The sequence below is a fragment of the Mustela nivalis genome, assembly GCF_964662115.1.
Source record: "Mustela nivalis genome assembly, chromosome: 10".
Lineage (NCBI taxonomy): Eukaryota > Metazoa > Chordata > Mammalia > Carnivora > Mustelidae > Mustela > Mustela nivalis.
The window spans coordinates 26,943,329-26,968,431 of record NC_139029.1 but is presented as its reverse complement, the minus strand read 5'-3'; the positions used below and the strand labels follow the sequence as shown (position 1 = coordinate 26,968,431).

The window sequence follows — 25,103 nt, the reverse complement described above, 5'->3', positions numbered from 1 at the left end:
TCATGTCAGCATCCTACCCCACACCAGCTACGCCAGCCACGTCAGCCATGCCGGCCACGTGGGCCTCTTGGGGGGCTCTCTCCAGGGTCCCCCCATCCTCCAGAGCGCTCTAGCTTCCTCCAGCTTCCATATCCCCACCTGGAATTCAGGCAGCAAAGATCCCTCCGGTTATCAGGACTTCTCTTCCTTAGAAGTCAGTGGGGGGCTTTAAGGAACCATCTTTCCCTGTCATACAGGTATTTGTATATTCAGAGAGAAAAATCAGAACAATTACGTAACACGTTGTTCTCATCGGGGGTGGATCCTGGAGTACTTTTGTTTTTTCACTGTATTCTTCTATACTGCTGGAATATTTTATGAAGTGTATGTTTTGCTTTTTTTTTTTCCATTTTAAGTATACAAGTAATTGAAAAGCCCGTTCTCATTTTTAAAAAATTCTTCTAATCCACCTAAAGCAACAGGCTGCCCAGAAATTCCTGCTGCCCTCCTAACTCCCTTCCCCAGAGGCAAACGCTGATATTTTTTAAATTAGGACTCTTTCCAGATTCTTCCAATGTATTTGTATACGCATGTATCTAAAGAGACATAGCACTTTATCTTTAGGAATCTATTTATATAAATGTGATCATATCATTCTTATCTTTTATCACTTTTTTTTTTTTTTTTTTAAGCAAACAGTACGGGTGGAAAATCTTTCGCTGTCAGGACCTCCGGACATCTCTCATCCTCCTATCTGAGCCGTGTGACATTGCAGAACACGCTTCTGACGGAGTTTACTTAATCATTTTGTTGTTGAAGGACATTTAGGCTGTTTCCAGTTTTTCGCTATTACAAACAATGCTTTGATAAACACCCTCGCGCGCTTCGCTTTATGCTCCTGTACGGGCGTTTTTTCTAGGCTGGATAATGAGTCTCAGAATTGCTAGGTTGAAGGGCATGCGCGCTTTTAATTTTAAGAGATGCTGCTGAATTACTTTTACAACCAGAAAAGGGCACTAACAATAAAGAACAAGAAGCAAAATGGCCCTGATTTTCCATTCCCTGCCTCCCCAGCAGAGCACTGAGTAAATTGATGCTGAAGTGACGGCCCAGCGATGTTGGCTAAGCAGGCAGCGCCCCGTGGCATGGGCGCCCCTTCCCTCCTGCCCCCCCCCCCCGCAGCTCTGCCCCACCGCCCCTCTTCCTGTTGCAGGTTCAGCCCTTACGAGTGGTACGATGCTCATCCCTGCAATCCCGGCTCCGAGGTGGTAGAAAACAACTTCACTCTGCTGAACAGCTTCTGGTTCGGGATGGGGTCCTTGATGCAGCAAGGTGGGTGCCCTCTCTCCCCAGGGATCTCCTCTCCGGAGCGCGGGGGTGCCTCCTTTCCTGAGTCGGCAGAGCCTACCCAGCCTCCAGGACAGCCTCAGACCTGCGGAGCTGCCAGCGGGTTGGAGACACCTGGGGACTTGGGTGTGTACCCTTGTCCCAGGTCCCTGTCCTCCACCAGGCCTGGGGCTGGACTGGCTCAGAGTCTGAGGCGAAAACAGAGAAGCCATCCCACCCGTGCCGGGCAGGGCTCTATCCCTAACCTCTCCTGCTACGGCCGCGGTGGATGGACAACATCCTGCTTGCTGGAGCCAACCCCACTGTTGGCCCCATCACCTTAGATGCCAGCTGGGTCAGGCTGAGCAGGGGAAGGGGGAGACTGGAGGCAGGGAGGCTGGGTGGGAGGCTGTTGCAGAAATGAGAGGGTGAGACCTGAACGGGGGTCGTGGCCATGGGGGTAAAGGACAGAGATGGACTACAAGAGCTTTAGGGTGTAGCAGGAGCAGGACTCGGTGACCATCTGGCCATGGGGAGCGTGGGAGCGAGAAGGGTCATGTTTAAGGGGATGGGTGCTTCAGGGATGGTATGCACAGGAAAGTGCTGTCTTACAACCTCCAGAGGGAGGGCAGGTATATTGCACCTGCCCCTGACCAGTTGGCCTGCCCTTTGGCCCGATCCGCAGCTGCTCAAATGTCTCAGGGAGCAGAGCACCTGCACTGGGTGCAGAGACACCATGGGCTGAAGGACAGGTACCAGGAGAGGAGTCCTCCACCCAGGGAGGACCCTCCCTCCCTAGCCTTGCTGAGCAGGAGCCACAAGCTCATTGTTTCTGCCTGTCGAGTCACATGTCCAGAGCCTCTTAACTTGGGGAGGGGAATGGGGACGGAACCGAAGTCTCTGCCTCTATTAGGATCCCACTAAGGGGCAGTGGGTGACAAGGGGGCAAGGAAGGTAAGGGGAGCCAGGAGCCAAAGAACACCCTGTCCCTCACTCATCTGTGTGTGCTCTCAAGGCCCAGTCCAAACCCTGGCCCTCAGTAGACATCCATCAGCAAATGCCAAACGAATGCTATTATCCCAGCGTGTCCTGAGTGACCACTACATCCCAAGCCCTGGTCTGGGCGCTTGAATGAAGGAGGAAGAGGAGAGAGAGAGCTGCCCCCAATTCAAGCAATCTCCCAGCCATGACAGAGGCCAGGGCAGGAGCCTGGGTAGGGGTCCAGCAGAGGCTAGCACAGTCCACCAGGCCAACAAGTCATTCTCCCCTGCGGGGGTGGGAGGACAGCTCTAGCCCTAGCTTGGAGGAATCTGAGAGGTAGCAGGGGGTGGTGGGACAGATAGATGAGGTTGCATGTGGTTGGGAAGGAGGGGACCCTGAGGAGCCTCCATGGTCTCCAGAGCTGGGAAGCGACAGGCAGCTTTCAACGGAAGTGTTCTTTCTGTCCCCTCTACTAATGAGTGTCCCGAAGCCTCACCTTGCTTCTTCGTGCATTTTCCTTTTTCAGTGACAGTAGGGAAAGACCTGACAGCCCCCCAGTGCAGAAATTGCTTCTCCTCGCCCTCCTCCAGCTGCTATATTCAAAGCCCCAGCCCCTGATGTATTCCCCCACGAGGTTTTGATTAGGAGGGAGAAAAATAGTTCTGTATTTGAAAAACTCTCTCCTTTGAGTGATTTCTTTGAGGAGAAAAAAAATCATCCATATCAAAGCAGACACTTTTCAGATTGCAGGTCCAAATATTCTGGAAAGTTCAGGAGTCACTTGCTATTTAAATCTCTTGAAAGCCGCCTAGTTAATTACTTCAGTTAGAAGGTTTCATCTAAATTGTGCTCCACACCCAAGGTCGGGGAGGAAGAGGGATCTGTTTCGGCGACGAGCTTCAAAAAATGTTGATTTTTCTCCCCTTGTAAAGCACCAGCAGGCAATCTTGTGTTTGTATACCGCCTGTGTTTGCAACACACTTTCTCCTCCAATTATGCCGCGGCAGCCTCACGGTATTTGTGTGAGGCTGGGACGGAGGAAGGACGACTCTCCGGGCTTTGTGGGGTCCCAGAGAGGGAGAGCATCTGGTGCGATCACAGAGGGCTGGGAGCAGAAATCCCTCCAGAGCCCCATGGTTTCGACCCCCCTGCGTTCTGAACCACGGGTGACCGGGGCTGACCAGCCTGTGAAACACATGCACGTGTGTGGTCCTAGAGCAGTGGTTTTTCCATTTCAGCCTGCATCAGAACCACCTAGAGGGCTTCCCAAACCCAGATTGCTGGGCCCCACCCCTCAAGGGACCAGTTCAGGGAGGCCCGGGAGGGGGCCTGAGAAGGTGCATTGTTAACAAGATCCCAGGCACTGCAGCCCTAGACCACATCAGGGACCATCTGCCTTTTCCATTCTCCCAGGGTCGGAACTGATGCCCAAAGCCCTATCAACCCGCATCATCGGGGGCATCTGGTGGTTCTTCACACTCATCATCATCTCGTCCTACACGGCCAACCTGGCTGCGTTTCTGACCGTGGAGCGCATGGAATCGCCCATCGACTCTGCTGATGACCTGGCCAAGCAAACCAAAATCGAGTATGGGGCTGTGAAGGATGGGGCTACCATGACCTTCTTCAAGGTGAGAGCTTCTCCCTCCCTTGCAGTGCCCCAAGCTGACCCTCCCATGCCCTTCACTGTCCACCCCTCATTTCACAGCCTCAATGGGTCAGGAATCCCCAGGGCTCGGGCCATCCCTCCCTGTTTGAGACCAATTGGCTTTAGAGAGCTTTGATGAGGATGTGGCCACCTGAGTTGGTCCCAGCACAAATCTTCATACCTGGGACAGGCAGGGTTAGGGGAGGACAGGTGGAAAGATGAGACTGGAAAAGAAGGAAGGGGAAGCATGGCCCAGACACACAGACAGGTGTGGGAGCCAGGGGGCTCTCTGCCCTTGGCTTAAGGTCTCAGTGGCATCTGTGTCCCAAGAGCCTGACCTGCCCTTGGCTGGGAGCTCTCCACCACTGAGAGGGCAGCAGGGGGCACATCCTTCAAGGAAAAGAGGAGGTTAAAACTTAAACAATCATTTAAGAGCATTTCTTCACATGTTACGCTCTTGGACTGCTGATGTCTGGATAAAGACCCCGTCACCTGCTCAGGTCAGTTTCAACGAGGATCTGGCCATGGCTTTCTTGCTCCTCCTGCTTTATAGTGTCCTGACTCAGGTCCCTAAGGTTTTCCACCTGCTAGCGTAGCTAAGGTTTAGGAGACTGACAGACCCTGAGAACTGGTAAATGTCCTTCTGGAAATGAAAGTAAAAATCACAAGAGTCATCACCAAGAGCTCACAGCGGCCCATACTCCTAGCTTGGCCTCACTGAATCTTCATGACCAGTCCTGTGAGGTACGCACTATGATTATTTCCACGTGACACATTTGGGAACTGAGGCTCGGAGTGATGAAGCAGACTGTCCCAAGCACTCACAGCTGAAAGGCCCATGCCTGCTTTCCCCCAAAACCCCATGTTCTAGGCCACGGTTCTCAGACTTGAATGTGCATCCCAATCGCCTGGGAAGCTTGGGAAAACCCAGATTCCTGGGCCCCACCTTCCGGGTTTCAGGTTTAGTAGGTCTGGGACAGGGCCAAGAAAGCAAGTTTCTAGGGAGTTCCCAGGTGCTGCTGCTGCTGCTGCTGCTGGTCCCGGGGCCACCCTGAGAACCTCGGCTCTCACGGTTTCTCTGAAATGGTCAGGATTCAGGAACTTGGGGGCTGTGGGTCCTTTCATCCCTTTATTTATTTATTAGTCACTTGGAAGCCTGGGCCCTGGTTCTGAACCCCCAGCTCTGGTCTCCTTCCAGGCTAAGCCTCGGAGGGATGGACTGAGCCTCCAGCCGGGCCTGATGGAGGAGAGGGGAGAGGAGAGGTCCTCCCTCCTGCATACCAGAGCCCCACCAGCATTCTCCCCTCCCCTGTAACCCTCCTGGAGGGTGGAAGCAGATGTTTAGTGAAGAGGAGAGAGAGAGGAAAGGGGCACCCCTCCTATGACATTGCTGCTGCCACTGAGAAGTAGCCAATGTGGACTTCCCGAGAGGTCACTGTCATGCATTTGGGGCGGATAGAAGCATTGTCACGGGCACGGTAGGAGCTCTCCGGGACCCTGGGTGTGTGTTCATGTGAGCCGTTTGTCAGTATGTGTATGGACGTGTGTGTGTATGTCACAGGACAGAATCCACAGAAACATGCATTTAGGTGTGTATGTGTACACACAGGGACCCGTGGGCAAAGTCTGTCTGGGGGGGGGGAGTATTTGCAAAAATCTATATGTGTGCCAGCAAGCATGTGTGTGTGGGCGTCTCTGTGCTCTGGGTATATAGGTATATGCCTCAGAGTACACAGGTTAAATGCATGTGTGCATGGAGACTGTATGTGTGTCTATCTGCCTGAATGTCCCCATGGGTGTATCTAGACAAGTGAACATGGGGGGATGGGCATCCGTGGGTGTCGTAGCCCAGGCATGTATATGTGTAATAGCCTGTGTGTGTGTGTGTGTGTGTGTGTGTGTGTGTGTGTGATGGCCCGTGCATGCATGTGTTTGCAGGTGTGATGGTTCGGTTCGTGTGTGTGACTGCTCATGCCTGTCCCCAGGCTGTGGCCCAGCCCTTTGACTGAGCCAGAGAATCTCATACATTACACATGAGTCCATCTCAAGGCAGGGCTCCCGATCAAAGGGAAGCAGCATAAATAAGCCCAGTGCAGGCTCATTGCCGCGGATTGGATGCCTTTGCCTCCCTCCACGCTAAGATGCTCAGATTGGCTTCCAGGAGCCTGCTTCCAGCTCCCCACCGAGCTGCTGTCCTCGGTATCAGGCAGCACCTCCAGCAGGCTGCTCCGCCCTCACGCGCCTTCCCTGCAAACAGTGCAGCAAGGAGGGCAGAGGAGGGACACGGTTGCTGTCACCCAGCTGGGATGTGGGGGCACCAGGGCCCCTGCTCACAAGGGCTCCTGGCCAGAATCAGCCACTCCGCATCCCTCTGCAGAACCAACCCCCACTTTCTGGCTCTCCCAATCAGCAGTTAATTTTCCTAGAAGTCTGGCCACATTGTCTCCTGCTTGAATTCAAGTGAAGTTTTTCTAGGCCAGGTTCCCTTTCAGGGACCGCAGCAATGGGACCGCTTCATAAGCAGAGAGGGGCTTGAATTTGGGGATACTTCAGATCATGAGCTACAAGTGTGGCACCTGCCCAGAAGTTCCCTGGACTAGCTTCCTTCCTCCCCCACCCTCCCAGCCCCGGTCCTCCATAGCTGGGCTTTCCAGTCATACGTCCCCCTTCCACTCCCCAGCCCTCTCCCCAGAGAGATGGTAGTCTCCTCATTATCATTTTCTAATTAGAGCTAGAAGAAAACCTGAGGTTAATCTGGAGAAACAGAGAAGGTGGGTGATCTGCCCATGATCACACAGCAGATCAGTGATGGAAGCATGATGCAAGGACAGATAATTCCGTGTGCACACGCAGCACCCTTCTGCACACCCACTCTAGGGTCTCTGGAGGGCTAGTCCTCCCCGCTGCTGCCTGTGAGTGGATATGGCACTGGGGTTGAACAGGGATCAGCTTCAGAAGTAGCCACAGGATGTCCGGGAGACATTGGCCAGGTCAACAGTAATAGTAATATTTGTCTAGCACTGACTCGGGGCCAGCCACGTTCGGCACTCGACCCGCATTCACGCACCTCATCCTCACAACATTGGTTGGTAGAGACCGTTATTATCATTCATCTCCACTCGACACCTGAGGAAGGTGGGATCCGAAGGGACCTCACTTCCCACGGACTTGCCTGCCATCGACAGCTAGTGAAATGCAGAGCTGGAATTCGAACCCCCGCCATCTAGCACCGGTGCCCATGCTCTCTGTCCCTGTGTGCCTGTGGCTTCTGGAAGGAGTCAACCACGGTCCGGGAGTCGGTGGGGGAAAAGCCAAGCCACACAGCCAGTTTCACTGTCTCCCCAATCCAAGCAGTCCTGCCGCCTAGGACGTAGCCGCTCGAGGGATTCACGTCCAGTGGCCACCTTTTCTGAATCAAAGGATGAACCAAGAGGTAGGAGGAGCCAAGGGGAGCAGATGCAGGAGGTACATTAAGGACAGGAAGTGAGCAGGCCGAGTCCTGGGCATCCTGGAGGGCATGGCAGGGTACCTCGATCCTGTGGTTAGCGTGTGTTCCTGGCTAGGCTGCGGCCCCGCAGGCAGAGCCCCTGGCTGAGAGGAGAACTCAAGGGAGAGAACCCACTCCATCCAGAGGCAGCAGCGGAAAGGGGGATGTCAGGCTCAGAGGAGGGCGGGCATGAGGGTGGGGGGGACCAGAGCCCTCATACCCACCCTGCAGCCTGGGAGATGCACAACGTCAGGGGCACCGGTGCTCCAAAAGAAATTTCATTTGAAGAGTTGTCGGGGAGCAGCAGACATCACAAACAGCGTCTCCTGTGCTGTCCTCCCTCCGTCTCGGAAGATAAAAATTAATTAGGAGATGAAAAAGGAAGTCTTTGAAAGCACTGTTTGGCTGTAAAAATATGTAGGCAAAATGTAAAGGAGAACATTGGGGAAGCGTGTTCAGTGGGCAGCTTTGAAGGGAGAGGCTGTCGGAGGAAGGCTTCTCCAAGGATTTAGCGCCCTTCTGTGTTGCAGTGGGGGTGGGGGCCCAATACAGTGGGAGGGCCTGTGGGTGAGGGAGCCCCGCTCAGGGAAGAGACCAGAGCTGGGGCCCAAGAATCCCAGGCTCCCCAGGGCTCCAGCATCATCAAACCCTCCATTCCTTAGTGCAACTTTGTCAGGTCCTAGCGACGGAGCCTGGAAGATGACTGGAGAGGGCTTCCAGTCCAACAATCCGCCTTCCAGGTGCTCGGCAGACTCTTGCCTGAGCGGGAAGACTCACCCCATCTCAGCTTCCAGTTTCTCCTGGCACATCTGCTGGCCAATCCAGCCTTGGACCCCCACCCCTGACTTCAAGGAGAAGTAGGACCCCCCAAATGCAGGGACTGGGTAAGATTCAGTGTCATGTAGCCTGGCACAGTCAGGTCACACCGGTCTTAAAAGTCAGATCAGGACTTGAGTCCTGGGTGTTGGCTCTGCTGAGTGACTGGGGTAAGTCCCTTTATTTCTCTGAGCCTCAGTTTGTCCCCCTGTATGATACGGTTATGGATTCCCACCACACGGCAGTCAGCGAGAGGACTGAGCCCACAGCTGGATGTAAGGTGGTTAGCCCAGTGCCAGGCACACAGGAGCACTCGATTCCCATACCTCTCCAGCTGGTGGACCCAGAAGACTAGGAAGCAGTCTGAACTATATTCTCCTTTACCCGTTAGTCCCCAGAGGACTTAACTAGAGCACTTTGGAGAGGGACCAACTAGTAGACACCTGGAGAATGTCCCCTCCTCTGAGTCTCTCTAGAGGGAGACTAGGGGCTTTGGGAGGGACCTTGGTGCCTCATAGGATGACTGTCTACCTCTGCACAGAACTAAAAACTTAGGAGGAGCCCCGAGATCCTCAGTATAGAAGAGACCCCAAGAGGGCAGGCAGAGGGACAGGGATAGGTGCGGGGCTGGCCCAGGAGTGAGGGGAAGCAACTGAACATTGGAATGACTGTGGACCTTTCTGTGCCTTCCTATGGAACGGGTCTGACAATAGTACCCACCTCGCAGAGTTATCAAGATGGCAAAGTGGGATAATTCGCATAAACGGCTTAACAGAGTCACAGCCGAGCACCTGACACAGAGTACACACTGTAGGAAGTGTTAACCATTCTTGTTGTTTGTTGTTGAAAGTGGTGATACATAGGCCTGCTCAGCCCCCAGACACGGTTTTGGGGACCATACATTGCTTACATTTTCTTATGTGAGTTGCCAGCATTTTAAAATTGAGAGATTTTTGCATTTTAAAAAATTCACATTTCGAGCTTTTTGAAAATGTGAAGGATCTGGCATCACGGAGCTGCTCTCCCGCTGAGCAACAGTTGTGGAAGCCAAGAGGCAACAGCTTCCCTAGGCTCTCAGAATTCTACTCAGCGCTCTCTCCTTCCATATTTGTGGCGCCCTCCCCAGCCCCTGTCAACACTACCCAGGCATTCTACCCAGGGCAGTGTATCATTTAATTTCTGTAGAAACTCTGTCCTGTAGAAATGATTATGCCCAGTTTCCAAGTGAGAAAACAGAGCCTTTGAGAGAAATAACAATGCCAGCCACTTATCCAGTACTTCTTAAGGACAGAGCTCTGTGCTCAGCTAATGCCCATTTTACAGATGCAGAAAATGAGGCTCAGAGATGGGATGTCACTGGCCTGCGGTTGCAGAAGGAGCTGAGCTTTGAACGCAGGTTGGCATGACACCAGGGTCCAAGTAGCAGAGCTGACCCCTCTGGCTGCTTCCAGCCCCAGCCTGCAGCCCTCACCTCCAGACTCGCCTGCACGGGCCAGTCCGCAGTACCCACCTGCCCCCGCCATGCACACACACAAGCCTCAAGGGGCACCTGCCAATAGCAGGTGTTACTGCTGGACTGGAGGGTCTGTCCTGGCAAGGTGGGCTGCAAGGGCAGGCAGAGGCAGCAGACTCAGGGAGGCTGCTGGTCCTAATGGAAATTATCCGAGACATGGTTAACTGCTCAGTATGTGGATCTGATAAGGCCAAAACCTCCACACCCCGGGATAAGCAAGCCAATTAATTTGAGGAAAAGTCTCCTTTCCACCATGGAAGATACCCAAGGTCTCGCATGGAATCACATTGCCACTGCCTCTCTGCACACGTTCCCTGGGATTCAGCTCCCTTTGAAATTGATATATATTTATATATATACCTATATACATTTTTCTTGTACAGAAATGTTAAATTCGCAAGATTAAGTATCTTCAGTTGGGGAAAATCAATTTACTTCTTTGAGGAGGCTGGAATTGAAAGTCGTGAGCCTGAAACTTACTTTCTTGCCAATTTTACTGATAAAAAAAGCCTCTCCATCCTGGCACGTCGCCCTGTATTGGCTGCTCCAGACGATTCCATTAATTGATTTGGGTGACTGGCCCTGAAGCAATGCTTATTAAGGTTCCCAGTGGAGCTGGGACAGGCAGGATGACGTGGGAGCCGTAGATCTGTGGGACTCCGTTCCCTAGGGTGGTGATTATAGCTCAGTCCAGTGACAGGAACTCAGACCTCTGGTGACTAGGCCTAGGAGTTGGGAGAGGGACCCGAGGCTCCAGGCATGGCCCTGGCTATATCCCTCCCTGTCTCAGACCAGCGCTGCTAGAGGGGAGATTTTCGGGGCTGGGTTCTAGAATCACAGCATCACTGGAAAACAGGAGGGAACTTAAAGGGAAGCAGAGACCATGAGTGGATATGGTTGAACATGGGAGCCCCAAGATACAGAATATGCACTGTCAGTGACCATTCTAGGAATGTGGATTTCAGAGCCACCTGCCTAAAGTTGGTGGAGGTGTGACTTTGTTGGCACTGGAGCTGGGAGAGTAGAACCTCTTGGAATCAGCATCGCAGCCAGCTTCACACTCTTCTGTCAACTGGCCCGAACTCTCTGGTGTTCTTCCGTCTTCCTCATGGCATTGCTTCACCCTCTGGAGGCTTTTATGTGTCTTCTTCAAAGCCCATCAGCCTCCACAGCTCCCCAACCCCCAAAAGAAATTTCTGTCTCTATTTATGGTGGGGTGTTATTGGAAAGAACCTATGTTTTAATGTCAGAACCCTGTTTCTGCTCAACATGCTTGTGTAAAGGAGGAATGGGGTGTTAGGGAAGGATACAGGGAGGAGTTTGCATCCCTTTCTGAGACAGAAGTAGTGGGGCAGGACTTCCTGAGTGGTTCATTTTCGAGTTACTTATGCCAGTGTTTGAGGTTTACTGATGGATGACTGGCTTCATGGGAGAGTGAGTGGGTAAGATGGGTGAAGTGGCCAAGTGGATAGATGGTTAGGTGACTGATAGAAGGGTAAGAGAACAGATGGATGGGTGGTTGGACGCATGGATGAATGGATGGATAAATAAGTAAAAGGCTAGATGGGTAGTTGAGTAGTTAGTTGAGTGAATTAGTGCCTAGGTAGTATATGGGTGAGAACATGGATATGACATATGAGACGATAGATGGGTGGATGGATGGAGGGAGGAATGGAAGGATAGATGGATGGATGGAGGAATGGGATGGATGGATGAATAAATAAGTAAAAGGCTAGGTGGACAGTTGAGTGGTCAGTTGAATGAATTAGTGTGTAAGTAGTATGTGTAAGTTGTGCACAAGTAGTATGAGAACATGAAAATAATTAATGAGAAGATGGACAGTTGGATGCATGGATGCCTGGTTGGATGGATGCTTGGATAGAAGCAGGAGCAGGATAGAAGGTTCCTACTACAGTGAGTCTGGGCAGGAACAGTCACAGAGTGAGAAAGTTCTGAATGATAAATGGAGCCAGAGAAGGAGAATCTGGGTGGATGCATGGATGGATGGATGGATGGATGGATGGATGGATGGATGGATGGATGGATGGATAAATAAAAGTCTAGGTGGATAATTGAGAAGTTAGTTGAATGCATTAGTGTGTAGGTAGTATATGGGTGAGAACGTGAATATGATGTATGAAAGAATAGATGGATGGGTGGGTGGATGGATGGATGGATGGATGGATGGATGGATGGATAAGTAAAAGTCTAGGCAGATAGTTGAGTAGTTAGTTGAATGCATTAGTGTGTAGGTAGTATGTGGGTGAGAACATGAACATGATGAGTAAGAAGATGAGTGGATGGATGGTTGGAAGGTTATATGATATGTGCACTAGAAGATGTAAGGGGAGCCCTGATAGTCTCATCAATCCCTAGTTCCCATTGGAGAATTTGGAAGGCAGGAGAGACTGGGATGGAAAAGGGCTCAGGTGCTGGAGCCACCCATAGGGCCATAGTATTTAGTTGTAGTGACCTCGAGGGTTGAGTATCTGAGGAGCATGCGTCCCTGGCAGCAGGGAGTATTGGACTTGGATGATCTGATTAGAGGAATCATTGGAATCAATTATCTGAAAAACAATCATTTGGGGGCAGAGAAGTAGCTTGTATGTGTACGTGGGTAAGAGAATATACTAGCTACCTCTTGCTGCATAACAGATTACCCAAAACTTAGTGTCTTAAAACAACAGCATTCTGATATCACCGACTGGGATGGGAAGCGGCACTGCTTAGCTGGGTGCTATGCACAGGGTCTGGGACAGGCTGCAGTCAAGGTATTGGCTAAGCCTGTAGTCATCTCAGGGCTCTGCTTCCGAGCTCACTCACGTGCTTGTGGACAGCGTTCAGTTCCTCCTGCATGTTGGACTGCGGGCTTCAGTTCTCTGCTCCCTGTTGGCTGGAGGCATGCCCTCTGTTCCTGGCCACGTGGGCCTCTCCACAGGGTGACTCACAGCATGGCAGCCGGCTGCCATCAGAGCAGCCAGTGAGAAGAGCCAGAGAGAGTGTGAGCAAGAGCTGCAGTCTCTTATAACCTCATCTCAGAAGTGACATCCAATCACTCCTAGGGGGCAGTTAAAAGCAAGTCTCTAGACCAGCCCACACTCAAGGGGAGGGGTTACATAAGGGCAGGAGTACCAGGCACAGGCATCATTGGAGCAGGATGGAAAATTGGATAGAAGCTTCCTGCATCTAGGCAGGAACAGTCAAAGCATGAGAAAGGCACTGAGGGATAAAAGGAGCCAGGGAAGGAGAGTCTGGACGTTAAAAATTATCTAGAAAATTATCTAGAAAATGTCTGAGGGGTCAGAAAAGCTGGAAATCTAGAATGCTTTTAAGAGCAAGAGTAGCTAGTGGGGGGAGCATGTCTGGGGCTAGAGGAGGAGCTGGGCGGGGAAGAGTAGCTGGCAAGAAGGAGTAGCTGGCAAGCAGAGGTTTGAAGGTAAGAGCTAAAGAGGCAAGAGTAACCAATGGTAGACTAGTTGGACACAGACCTGGCAGAAAGTAGGATGAGGACAGGGAGGAGCTGGAAGCATCTGAGCTCTTACAGAACTTCAGCTTTGAGGCAGATAAATTTGCAGGTAGGACAGTAGCTGCTTGTCTGTGAAGGTGCCCCAGACCCAGAGGAGGCATCATTGGCCCTTGATGGATTCTGGGTTCTGATAAAATTCCAACTGGGATCTTGCCTGCTGCTTCAGGGCCCCCTGCTCCCCCAGGCATGCCTGGGTCTCCAGGAGCCAGTTTTAGAGAGGACAACCCTTAGCAGAGCTGGGAAGCCCCTGGAGAATAGCTGATACACTTTCCTCCTGGCCACTGCCCCCACCACCTGGACTCCTGGCAGACACAGCTTCTTCCCCATCCCCTACCCATCCCCCAGCCCTGCACCAGCCTGTTCAACACATCCATGCTGTCACGCACACCGGAGCTGGGCTGGGTGCCAGTCAGACAGGCTGACATCACAGACAGGCACAGCTAGACTTGGAAGCAGCCGGGTACAATGGGGCCTGCAGAGCCACCTGCTCCCCTGGGATCCGTGGGAACAGGGTCATTCCCTGCTGGGATCAGGTAGCTGGCTGGCTATCATTTCCAGAGAAATCTCATGAATGCCATGCACCCTCACCTGTCCCTGTCCCAACCCCAACACCTCTGAGTCTCCCCAGCGAGGCAGAACATGCCCAGCAGCCCACCCCCTAAGCCTCATCTTACAGTTCTGCTCATCCAGCAGTGCCCAGCCCAGGATGCTTTGGGGACAATCACAGTAAGGAGGTAAGGGGCCTGCAGACCACGTGCTCTGACAGCCCCCACTTCTCGCCTCTCTTGTTAATTAAGTCCAATGGAGAAAAACCTTTGTCTTCCCTTGGAACACAGTACACGGGATGGGCCCCTCTTTGGTTGAAGTGGGAGTGGGGTCCCAGAACCCACCGAGCTTTGCCTTCATTTGCATCCACCTCTCCCTTTCTATGCTCACAGAGTTTTCTGGGAGGCAGTGCAGCTAAGTGGTTGGGAACGTGAGCTCTAGAACCAGATAACCTGGGTTGGAAGCCTAACTTTGCTACTTAGTGTCTGAGTAAACCTTGGGTGAGTGACTTAGCCATGGCTTCAGTTTCCATAAAATGGAGCTAAGGGTAGCCCCCCAGCTGCTATGATTGTTGTGAAGAATCAGGGAGTTAATGAAAATAAAGTTTTTAGAACAGGGCCAGCACATGGAAACCTTTAACAAATGTTAGAGAAAGAGAATGCAATTTTTTTTAAAAAAAATCAGTCTGAAAACCACCATGCCTTGGCAAAGAGCCAAGGGTGTCTGAATCCTGGCTTCATCCCTTACCAACTGTGTGTTTTGGGACCTACCCTCCCAGGGCCTGTTTCCACAGCTGAGCCAGGGGTGGCCTTCCCTTCCTCAGAGGATTGGAGACAGAGATTGGTGACCAGAGCCCTGTTAAGTGGGGTCTGGGGTGCTTGGCACCCCGGTGTCCTCACTGACCACATGCATTACCCTTCCCCCTCATGGCCCAGAAATCCAAGATCTCCACCTTTGAGAAGATGTGGGCCTTCATGAGCAGCAAGCCATCGGCACTGGTGAAGAACAATGAGGAGGGCATCCAGAGGACCCTGACGGCCGACTACGCCCTGCTCATGGAGTCCACAACAATCGAGTACGTCACCCAGAGGAACTGCAACCTTACCCAGATCGGGGGCCTCATCGACTCCAAGGGCTACGGCATTGGCACGCCCATGGGTGAGCAAGGGGCTGCGGGAGGGCGGAGAGATTGGGGGACAAAGGACGGCCAGGGCCCCTGCAGCCACTCATGCACACCGTCTCCTGCTCCCTCTCCCAGCTCATCCCACTGAGCCTCAAAAGGTGGCATCTCTTCAATCCAGAGACAAAGGAGTAGAGTCACAACCTTGCGAGATCAGCCTGGGCCTAAGCAGTGGAAATCTGAAGCCAACACAGATATGGGGGGGTCAGTTCAGAAGTCATGCCTGCTCTCTCTGACCTTACCCCTGTTGATGCAGCCCTGACACACAGGGCCCTCCAGGGGCTGATGGAGACAGGGACTCCTAGACAAGACTCCCCACCCCCAATTAGGACCTTGCTCTCACCCAGACCCCGTACAAAGATTTAAAGAGGGGCCTGTGGTAGCTATTGGAGAGGTGAGGGAGGGTGGCCGGCGCTGTCCAGGGTGCTGGCAGGGGCACATGCGCAGGGACCGAATGCCCCTGCCAGCCAGACCCCCGCTCCTGCACTCAGGCTCCCCGTACCGGGACAAGATCACCATCGCCATCCTGCAGCTGCAGGAGGAAGACAAGCTGCACATCATGAAGGAAAAGTGGTGGAGAGGCAGCGGGTGTCCGGAGGAGGAGAACAAAGAGGCCAGTGCCCTGGGTATCCAGAAGATTGGAGGCATCTTCATCGTCCTGGCCGCCGGGCTGGTCCTGTCCGTGCTGGTGGCTGTGGGCGAGTTTGTGTACAAGCTCCGCAAAACAGCAGAGCGAGAGCAGGTAAGCCTCAAGAACTGGAGCCCCCGTGGGGAAGGGAGGGAGTGGGGAGCACAGGGTGTGAGCCAGGGGCCCACCTGCCAGGCACACGAGGTGTCAGAGCCCACCCTGCCTCTGCTCCAGCACCTCTGCTCCAACTCTGAGCACACATCCCCACCACTGTGGCTCCAGGCCAGGCCAAATTCCCTCCTCTCCAGCTGGCCCATGCCACAGCTTCCACTCTGGTCTTCCTGCCTCATCTACCCCATTCGCTCCCCAAACACAGCCAGTGCCCTGATTAACACTTCATTCAAACCATGCCAGTCCCCTGCACAAAACCCTCCAGGGTAATTGTTGAAGCTGGGTGATGGTTACGTGGGGGTTCATTATACAGCTCTCTCTACTTCTGCATATAGTTGGAAATTTCCATAATCAAAAGTTTAAAAAAGAAAGGAATGTTAAGAGGTCTGGCCCAAGCATCCAGACAGTAGAACTCTACTCAACCCATCTGATTAATTCCAGTGTGGTTGAGCGGTGGTTCTGGGTCCTGGTAGCAAATTAGAATCACAGGGAGAGAGTTTTTTAAGTGCTAATGCCCTGGCCTCACTCCCAGAGACCGTTTTAATTGGTCTGTGGCAGAGCCTGGCATTGGTGTCTTAAGAAAGTGTACTTACAGGGTGATTTAAATGTGCACATGAGGGCGCCTGGGTGGCTCAATCGGTTAAGCGTCTGCCTTCGGCTCAGGTCGTGATCCTGGGGTCCTGGGATCAAGCCCCACATCGGGCTCCCTGCTCAGCGGGGAGCCTGCTTCTCCCTCTCCCTCTGCCTGCTGCTCCCCCTGCTTGTGCTCTCTCTCTCTCTCTCTGTCAAATGAATAAATAAAATCTTTTTTAAAAAATAAAAATTAAAAAAATCAATGTGCACGTGAGTTGAGGGCCACTGGGCTGGAGGGAGGCGCCTCTCATGGAGAAGTCCAAAGGGACACAGGGCCAGGAGATTGCAGGTATGTCCTATGTGGAGGGGACTGTTCAAAACAGGCACTTTTTCCATCCATCCAGAAATGAAATAGGGCCCTTTGTAATAGGTAAGCCAGAGTCAGCAAAGAGTCAGCAAAGATCATTCTTGGTGTCACAGTTCTCACGGACTTGAGGAAAGGGACACGCTCCTGTCTTGGTGGGAGCCGTCCATGTGAACGTTTCTAGAAGGCAACTTTGCCATGTGGACAGAGTCTTAAAACTGGCCACACGTTTTTGACAGTGAATTTCTGCTTTTAGAAAGGCACCCCTTGGAAGTGGCCGAGAACAGATGCAGGTTTACCAACGAGGATATTCACCGAAGTGTTAATGAGCACATGAAAAATGGAGGGGAACACCCCTCTCAGTGTCCAGTAATAAAGAAGGGTTAAAAAAAATTACAATACGTTAAAAAGAGAACAACCAGATTCTCTAGGCATTGCCATTACCATTGGAATGAGCTCCATAATCCACCTAAAAGCCTACAACAAAATCTGGTCCTGACCCACTAGTCTAACTTCCTCCTTCCCACACTTCCTTCCTTCACTCTCCTCCAAACACACTGGCCTCCTCTTCGATCCTTCATGCACCAAAAACATTTCAGCCCCAGGCCTTTTGCACATGTTCTTCGGTGCCCCTGCAATGTTCTTCCTCCCTGAGTACCATATTATTAGCATGTTCTGGTCATTCAGGTTTCAGCTGAAATGCCACCTCTCAAGTAGCCATTCCCAATGCCTCTCTATCTCATTCCACTGCTTTATTCTCTTAATAACAGTTACTGTGCTCAGAAATGCTTTATTTGTTCGCATGTTTATTACCTGTCTCTGTCACATCATAGACCATGAGCTCCCTGAGGGCTGGGACCTATCTGCCTTTTCCACGTCTGTATGCCTGACACCTAGGACAGTGCATGGCACATAGTAGGGCCTCAGTAAATATTTTCAGAATGAATAATGGCAGGTGAGGAGGGATGCCATTCTGCGTTGAGTGGGCAGACAAGGGGAAGCTCAGAGGGGAAGTGAGTATGAGGCAGAGCCAGAATTGAGAACTCCCTCGCCCTGCACAGCCTGCACATGGCAGCTGTGTGCTCCTGCTCCAGACTTACTGCGTAAATGAGGCTGTCAGGAGCCCCCACTGCCTTCCAGACAAGCTACAGGACAGTCTCTGGTTATGGGTCTCCTAGGAGCCCCTGCCGTCAGATACCAGCCAGCAAAGCTATATTTTGGTATCCCTTTCTGATACCTGTAGAGACCCAGACCAGAAGCTGTTGCCACCCAGCTGCCCTGCAGGGAACTGCCTCCCACTAGCACACCTTGAGAAACACACTGGACTGTCCTGTGTGGGAGCATGGGGAGTCTGCCCTTAATGGGAAGCCCTCCCAGGGGGAAGGTTAGTCATACATTCATCAGGCCTTTCTTAAGCCAGACCCTGGGCCAGGCCTAGTGCTGGGATCTGGGCTTACAGGAATGAAACTGGCCTGTTTCTGCCCTTAGCATCTAGTGGAGAAAAATCAGACAGGTCACCTCCTCAAACTGTAATGTGCATGCCCATTAGAACCACAGTTTCCTCATCTGTGAAATGGGGACAGGATGCTACTACATGCCCTGTCTACCTTAGTCTCCTAACAAGAACGTAACGCTCTGTAGGCTGCTTCACATACTAGTCATCTTGCATGGGCAGAGGGGGGTGGCCTAAAGGTGAGAGCAAGACAGGCAGCCTTGGCATTAGCCTTGGGAGGAAGGGGAGGAGCTAGCTGGCGTTGCAAGGCCGGGCCTCACCCATGTGCCCCTTGCCCTCCCACCCTGCCCCAGCGTTCCTTCTGCAGCACCGTAGCCGATGAGATCCGTTTCTCCCTTACCTGCCAGCGTCGGGTCAAGCACAAGCCACAGCCTCCCATGATGGTCAAGACTGACGCTGTCATCAATATGCACACATTCAACGACCGCCGGCTTCCGGGCAAGGACAGCATGGCTTGCAGCACATCATTGGCCCCCGTGTTCCCCTAGGCATAGGTGGGGTGGGGACCAAAGCCTGGGGGCAGGGCAGAGGAAAGCAAGAAGACAGGAAGGCACCTCCCTGTGCCCACACTGGGCTTGGGGGCCAGAGCTGCTGCCTGCCTACTGGGACAGGAGCCCTCTGCCTTTACCTCCCAGGAAACCAGCAGGCCCCTAGGCCAGCTGCTTGGGTCTCACTTGCCTCTTGTTTCTTCTGTGGGTTTCTAAAGCTGCCAGTTGAGACAGCCAAGGCCAAAGGAAGCACATGCCTCTCTCAGGCCAAACTCACCTGCCCCTCAACTCTCCTCAACAGTCAGAAGTTTCTACCATGGCCTTCCAGAGGCCAAAGAAAATGGGAAACAGCTAATATGTTGTCTCCCCCTCCCCCACAAGCCCAAGCCTCCTGGACCATGGCCGTGAGACCAGAGACACAAACCTTGGGCACCTTAAGGATTGTAGTGTGGCTGCCAGTGGAAGCTGAAGATGGGGCATGGCCACCCCACTTGTCTTGGGCAGAAGAAAGACTTGGTCCCTTAGGGGCTTCTCACATAGCCCTGGTCTCTTGGCACCATGTATGGCAGCCTCCATCTTGGCTAAATTGTAGGCAGAGAGCCCCATAGAAGAAAAGAGGAGTCTGGGGCATGGGAGAGAGGAGAATGCCCAAAGGCCGCCATTTTGAATTCTTATAGATGATGTCCCAGTGGCTCCCATTTCTCAAGGAGGTCTTCAGGAGTATAAGGTAGAGGAGTGGTCAGAGAAAATTTTCTATTTTCTGGACAGAGGCTAAAGACTGCTTGAATCTGCCACAAAGGATGACCAGAGATTCGCCGATATTTGAAGCCAGAGGAACAGTGGATTCCATGGAAATCCTGTAGGCCCTTGAGCCATTGGGTCTTATTTTGCCGGTTACTGAGCTGTATTCTAAACCCTAGTGGCATTTGAGAGCTTGGGTTCTTTGCCATCTACTCATCAACAACTCCCTATTCCTGGCCAGTTGACCTTGACTTCCTTCTGTCACCTTGGAAGGAGAGGAAAAACCAAGATTGAAGTGAAAGTCGTCACCCCTCCTCAAAGAAGGATCCAGGTCCTACTGCACAGGATAATTTGGGGGGTAGATGGGGAAGGCCAGAGGGGCCCTAAAGAACTCTTGGCCTCCTGGACTTACCAGACCTGAAGATGTTCCCCAGAAAGGAAAATTTTTAGGGACAGGATATCAGAGCTCATAGAGGCCCCAAGGATGGGGAAAGAAAAGCTGCCTCCTGGAGAATTAACCAAAGACCCCACATAGAGACACAGGCCATCTAGGTCCTAATCTCTTGTCCAGAGCAGCTTGGACCTAGTGGGGTTTGGGGGTACAGCAAAGAAATAGTACCAGATGAGGTACCAGTGAAGGCCAGACCAGATAAAAATAACCTGTGGGTTCTAGCTAGGTAGAATGGATGCTCTAGAAGTCTAAGATTCTGGAAAAAGAATGAGACATGGAAGGGTTAGGAGCAAAGTGTCCTTAAAGAGAATATGACAGGACCAGCAGGGCTTCCCATAGCCAAGCGCAGAGGGCAGTCTCGGAGCAGCAGAGGGAAGGCTGAAGATTCTGGATGGGGACCCAGAAGACACTTGTATCCCCCTTCCACCTCTCTCCTGTTTCTGCCTGGGGAGTCTGGTTAAGGAAGAGCTACAATTAGATCTCAAGGACCTTCTCAGCTGGGGTGAAGGATAATCTCTAGCTCCCCCACTCCAGGGGCTCCCAAAGCAGGAGAGCGCAGTAGGCTCATGTGATAAATACCATTCCTCCTCCAAACTGTGAGCTGCAGGACCAAACCAGCTGGTTCCCATCCTCCCAGCAGCGCCAACAGGCTGTGTGCTGGGGAGGTGGGAAAAGAGAGCTGGACGCACAGCCTTGCCAACACACTTAATGACAGGAGAAGCCATGTTGTCGTGAGCTTGTGTGTGGGAGTGCGTGTGGACGCACTTATGTGTATCTGTGTGTGTGTGAGCTCTGGGGGCTGGGGGTCAGGGACAGATTTGGACATGAAAGAGAGTCCAAGACATGCAATAATAGAAGCCTTTGGATTCTGAGGTGTGTGCACACACGTGTGTGAATTGGGGATGAGGGAGACAAATCTGGATAAGCAGCAGAGCCCCATACACAGAAAAACAGGAGAAGCCATGTCTTACTAGGGTCCTGGGGAGTATACACATGTATACACCCATGAATGAGTGTGTATGCTTATGTGTGCATGTGTGTGTGCGTGCATGCAGGGGTGCACATTTATGCACCAATGGCAGAGGGCGGAGGACAAGAGAAAACCCACAGTGTTTTCAAATGTTTAAAAGAAGCCATGTCATCAAGAAGTCCACGTGTGAACATGTGTCTGCATGTGGGGGTGTGCGTCTGCAGCAGAGAGCAAGACGGAGGACAGAACCAGAGAGCTGTGCAGTACAGGTCAGTGCACATGTGCAAGGAGCCATGTGGCACTGGAGTTTTTTGGGGGGAGAGCATGCTTACACATGGGTGTGCAAACTCACCCCTGTGTTCCGGCTCACAGCAGGAGCAGAGATGGACAATCAGGACAGCAGGGAATCAGGGTCTGTTTGCGTATCTGTTGTAGGGAGAGATCATTTGTCACAAGGCTTTGCCGAGGCAGGGTGCTTTTGTGTATGACACTCCATGAGCGAGTCGTGTTCATCTGAGGTTGTACATGCACAGAGGCTAATGGGGAAGAAGGAAGTGGCATGGTTTGGGGAAGATGTTGCATCAGTGGAATGAAGATTAGTGGCAATTGGAGGCACTATTCAAATAGGGTAATCCCCCAACAGGTACTAAAATGATTTTTAGACTTCCAAATGAAAGTGGGGTGGCATGCTACCTGACCTCCCCCCCCCCATCCACTCAAGCCTTATGTCCATGTGTGTGGTTCATGTTCAAACTCTGTTTGGTGTCCTTGGTTTGCTTTCGAGACCAGCCCAGTGTTCCAAGTACAGTGGAGATCGCTTCTGACCAAACAGGAGCTGTCTCTCTCCCTAGCAGGGGGGAAGGTGTTTGCATCCTGGCAGATCAAGAGGAATTAAAGGCAAAATCAACCGTGCCAGCAGGTGCACACCTGAGCTGCGGGGGGTGTGCAGGGGCACGCCCACCACAGTGGCACCGAGGTTGGTTGTGGAACCATCAGAGTTGGTTTCGATGGAACAGAAGATGGGACTCGCCCGAGCAGGTGCTGGATTGTCCTTGTCTGACTCCACATGCCTTCTCTTAACAGACGATCGCCCACACCTCTCACCCCCATCTCCCACCTGAAATGCCAGTGCCTCCTCTCAGCCAGCTCAGACTGGCCAAGTTGAGGGGCAACAGTGAGGAGACCCCCCCCACACACACACCGCCAGTCACCAAGGCCCTGGGGCTTTCGAACAATGAACCTTCCTCCTCCCCCTCTCCCCTTGACCTGTTACTCTAAGGACAGATAAGAAAACCCTGACTGCTTGGTCACCATTCAGGTGGCCCCGCTCTGCGAGTGTCTCTCAAGAGGAATCAGGCTCTCGTGGGTGGTGAGCTGACTCCGAATCTTGGAGGGGTTGGAGGGTCGCCCCCCACCTCCCAGCCAAGACGGTCTCAACTAGAAGAGCACATCCTGGCCCCTCCCCAACACACTTGCAGACAGAAGTGCTGGCCGAGGATGGGGAAGGGTCTGTCAGGGTTGGAAGAAGGTTCCACACAGGGAGAAGCCCCTGCGCTCCTTATCCTGGAGGGGAGCATGAGTCCGAACTGGGCACGTGCTCACTGAGCACAGAGGCTCCCTCCCAGCCTTCTTTTCCAGGGGTACGTTGTGGATGGGTACAAGCTGCTGCTTCGTCACTCGGCATGAAGCAGGGCCCTTCCCAAGCCATTCTCAGCTGTCTGCACAAACATCTGGAAATTGGCCAAACTCTGGCCCATGTCTGGACTGGTCCTGTGTGGATGGCCATCTGGAAGGGCCTCATGGTCTGGACAAACAGCTGGATGGACTTAAACGTCCAGAATGGGCCCAGCCCCGTGGCCAGACGCAAGGAATGAGCCCAATTCTGTTGGCAGGACTTGAACGGACACATCTGGAAGAGTCTCCCAGATGGGATGGACACAGCTGGAACGGGCCCAGCTGCTTGCCATGGCAGGAGAGCCCTGCCCCGTGTCCCCGTGCCAGTCTGGATCAAGCTCTCATTTTTCAGTCCTGGATTTGCCCTGGAGTTAAAATTTCAGAGCTGAGGCCATCCGTGAAGTCACAAAACTGTTTTTGGTAGAAGGTTAATGTTCTGTACAATATATATATGAATGTAAAAAGATATATATATATATATGCTGTATATATATATATGCACAGTGTATATATGACCTGTAGTCCCATGTGTATACACACCCCCCCCCGCACGTCTGCACACAGAGTGTACATAACCCAGCCAGTGTGGGTGGGGACCAGGTGAGGGATCGGGCGACAGCAGCCAAGTCTGGAGTGGAGGCCATCTGGGGCAGGGGCCCTGTGGGGATGGGGCACACATCAGAGCTCTGGACTGAACCATGGGGGCTGATGGACAGGCCTTGCCCAGCTGGTGCCTCCTGGCGAAGGACAGGAGAGATCCAGGGGCTGTATCTCTATCCTAGAGCATCTGAGGCAGGACGGCAAGCAGGGACTGTGTCTAAGGAGTTATGTCATGCTGGCATTGGGCTCCAAGACCTGTACTTGTCACAGTGGCCAGGTAGGTGTCAGGCTTCCCTTGGAATATCGTAAAAGTTTGGAACATTCTAGGTGTCAGAGACCTCAGATTCTCACCCACACACAAAGGCACAGTTCACATCTAGGGAAAATGCTTTTTTTAAAAGGGAATGGCCCCAAAGGCATTGTCTGCATGCCAGTGCAATGTCCCTGTGCCCTACTTATGGTCCTGTCGCCTGCCTTCTAGAAGACATCCAGTCACCCTGCAGTGTGTGTCTATTTTCTCTGGGGCCTCCAGCTACAGGGCAGCGGCTGCACTAATGCCAGCAGGCTCGTCCCACTGCAGATGACCTCCCCAGGCCCATCTGACCCAGAGGCCAGCTGTTAGCGAGTGACGGAGGAGCCAGAAATGTGAAGGGCTCAGTTACACCAGGGGGAAAGAGGAGAAGCCAGCAAGGCCCCTCCTGCCCTAGCACAGCCCAAGCCATCTGTCTGCCTTTCCTTCCCCGTTCCATCTCCCCCAGCAGGGACAGTGGTCAGGGAGCACCCCCACCTTCCCTGCTGACCCTGGGGCCCTGCTCTGCCCCTCTCCTCCTGTCTTCACTACCCCAGTCCTTTAGCTAGCAGTCTGGCCCCTGTCATCGGTCAGAGCACCTCTGGAGTCTTGCAGGGGAGAGGACACCTGGAGTGAGCTTCCTTCCGTGTGGTCGACAGCCTGCCTTCTGCTTGGGCCCCACGCGTCAGGCTGGTATGCACTTGATCTGCCTCTGGGCACCCCCTACCCCCGCCGCCAGAGCACATCTGAATCCAGCCTCCTGAGGAGGGGCCTGTCCTGGCTCCTGGGGCCCTCACACCACTGTGCTCCAACCTCCCACCCCATCTCTGCCTGGGCCTCCCTTGTCAGGGACTTGGGTTCCCAGCCCCAGGGCTGAGCCCCCAGACAGCGCCATGTGAGACCCCTGGCCTGTCCCACCACCCAGACCAGAGTGCCTGGATGTCCCCCACTCCCCCTCGACATGGTTCCCACACACTGGTCTCTGGGCCATTCAGGGGATGCCCTTTGTGGACATGCAGAATTTCTATGAATATAGTTTTTTGTAAACATTTTGTAACAATTTGGGTTTCATAGTAACTGTGTTACTTGCCAATCATTCTAGGCTGATGTAAATAACTTTCCAAACAAATCTGATTATTTTCCTTTTTAAGACACTGTGATATATCAAAGTGCACAGTTTGCTGTATGAAGTAATATGGTTTTAAATTTTAAATAAAGAAACGTTTCTAGAAAACAGTGTCCGCTTAAGGTGCGTTTTCTGTTTCGCTTCTCTCTCCTTTAAACCAGAGGGGGCTGGGCAGCTGAGTCACCTCCGGCTGACTGTGCCCCAGGCAGGGGACCCTGGTGATGGGGGGGGTCGTGGGGGGCTCCAGCTCAGGTCCCCGATTCTCATTTTAGATATCAAGGGTGAGGCATCTATCTTTGACATTGTCTTGACCTCTGTCTTCTCATGGGCACATCTGTCCCCAGTGCCTCAGCATCCACATAGCTACCCTACTGGTTGTCACACCCTTATGGGACCCTGTCCTTTTGGCCACAGCTGGGGATGTCAGGTGGGCCTCTTCTCCAAGCTTGACCTATCAGAGATCTTACCGTAGCTTTTTCTAAGTAGAAATAAGGAAGCTCTAAGTCTGTTTCT

The 25,103-nt window shown here is 52.6% G+C and overlaps 1 protein-coding gene across 2 annotated transcripts in view; it reads left to right on the top strand.

Moving 5' to 3' along the window:
• GRIK3 (glutamate ionotropic receptor kainate type subunit 3) overlaps window positions 1-24,700 on the top strand; it is a 225,538-nt gene extending 200,838 nt beyond the window's left edge. The window contains exons 12-16 of one of the 2 annotated variants that reach the window (XM_082686539.1): window positions 1,193-1,311; window positions 3,700-3,917; window positions 14,758-14,980; window positions 15,494-15,744; window positions 18,545-24,700. In XM_082686539.1, the coding sequence (XP_082542665.1) occupies window positions 1,193-1,311; window positions 3,700-3,917; window positions 14,758-14,980; window positions 15,494-15,744; window positions 18,545-18,739 (1,006 nt within the window). In that variant the 3' untranslated portion in view covers window positions 18,740-24,700. Of the gene's footprint in view, window positions 1-1,192; window positions 1,312-3,699; window positions 3,918-14,757; window positions 14,981-15,493; window positions 15,745-16,396; window positions 16,617-18,544 lie in introns of those variants that run through there. The other variant, XM_082686540.1, reaches the window with a different exon arrangement.
• The last annotated feature ends 403 nt before the right edge of the window (window positions 24,701-25,103 follow it).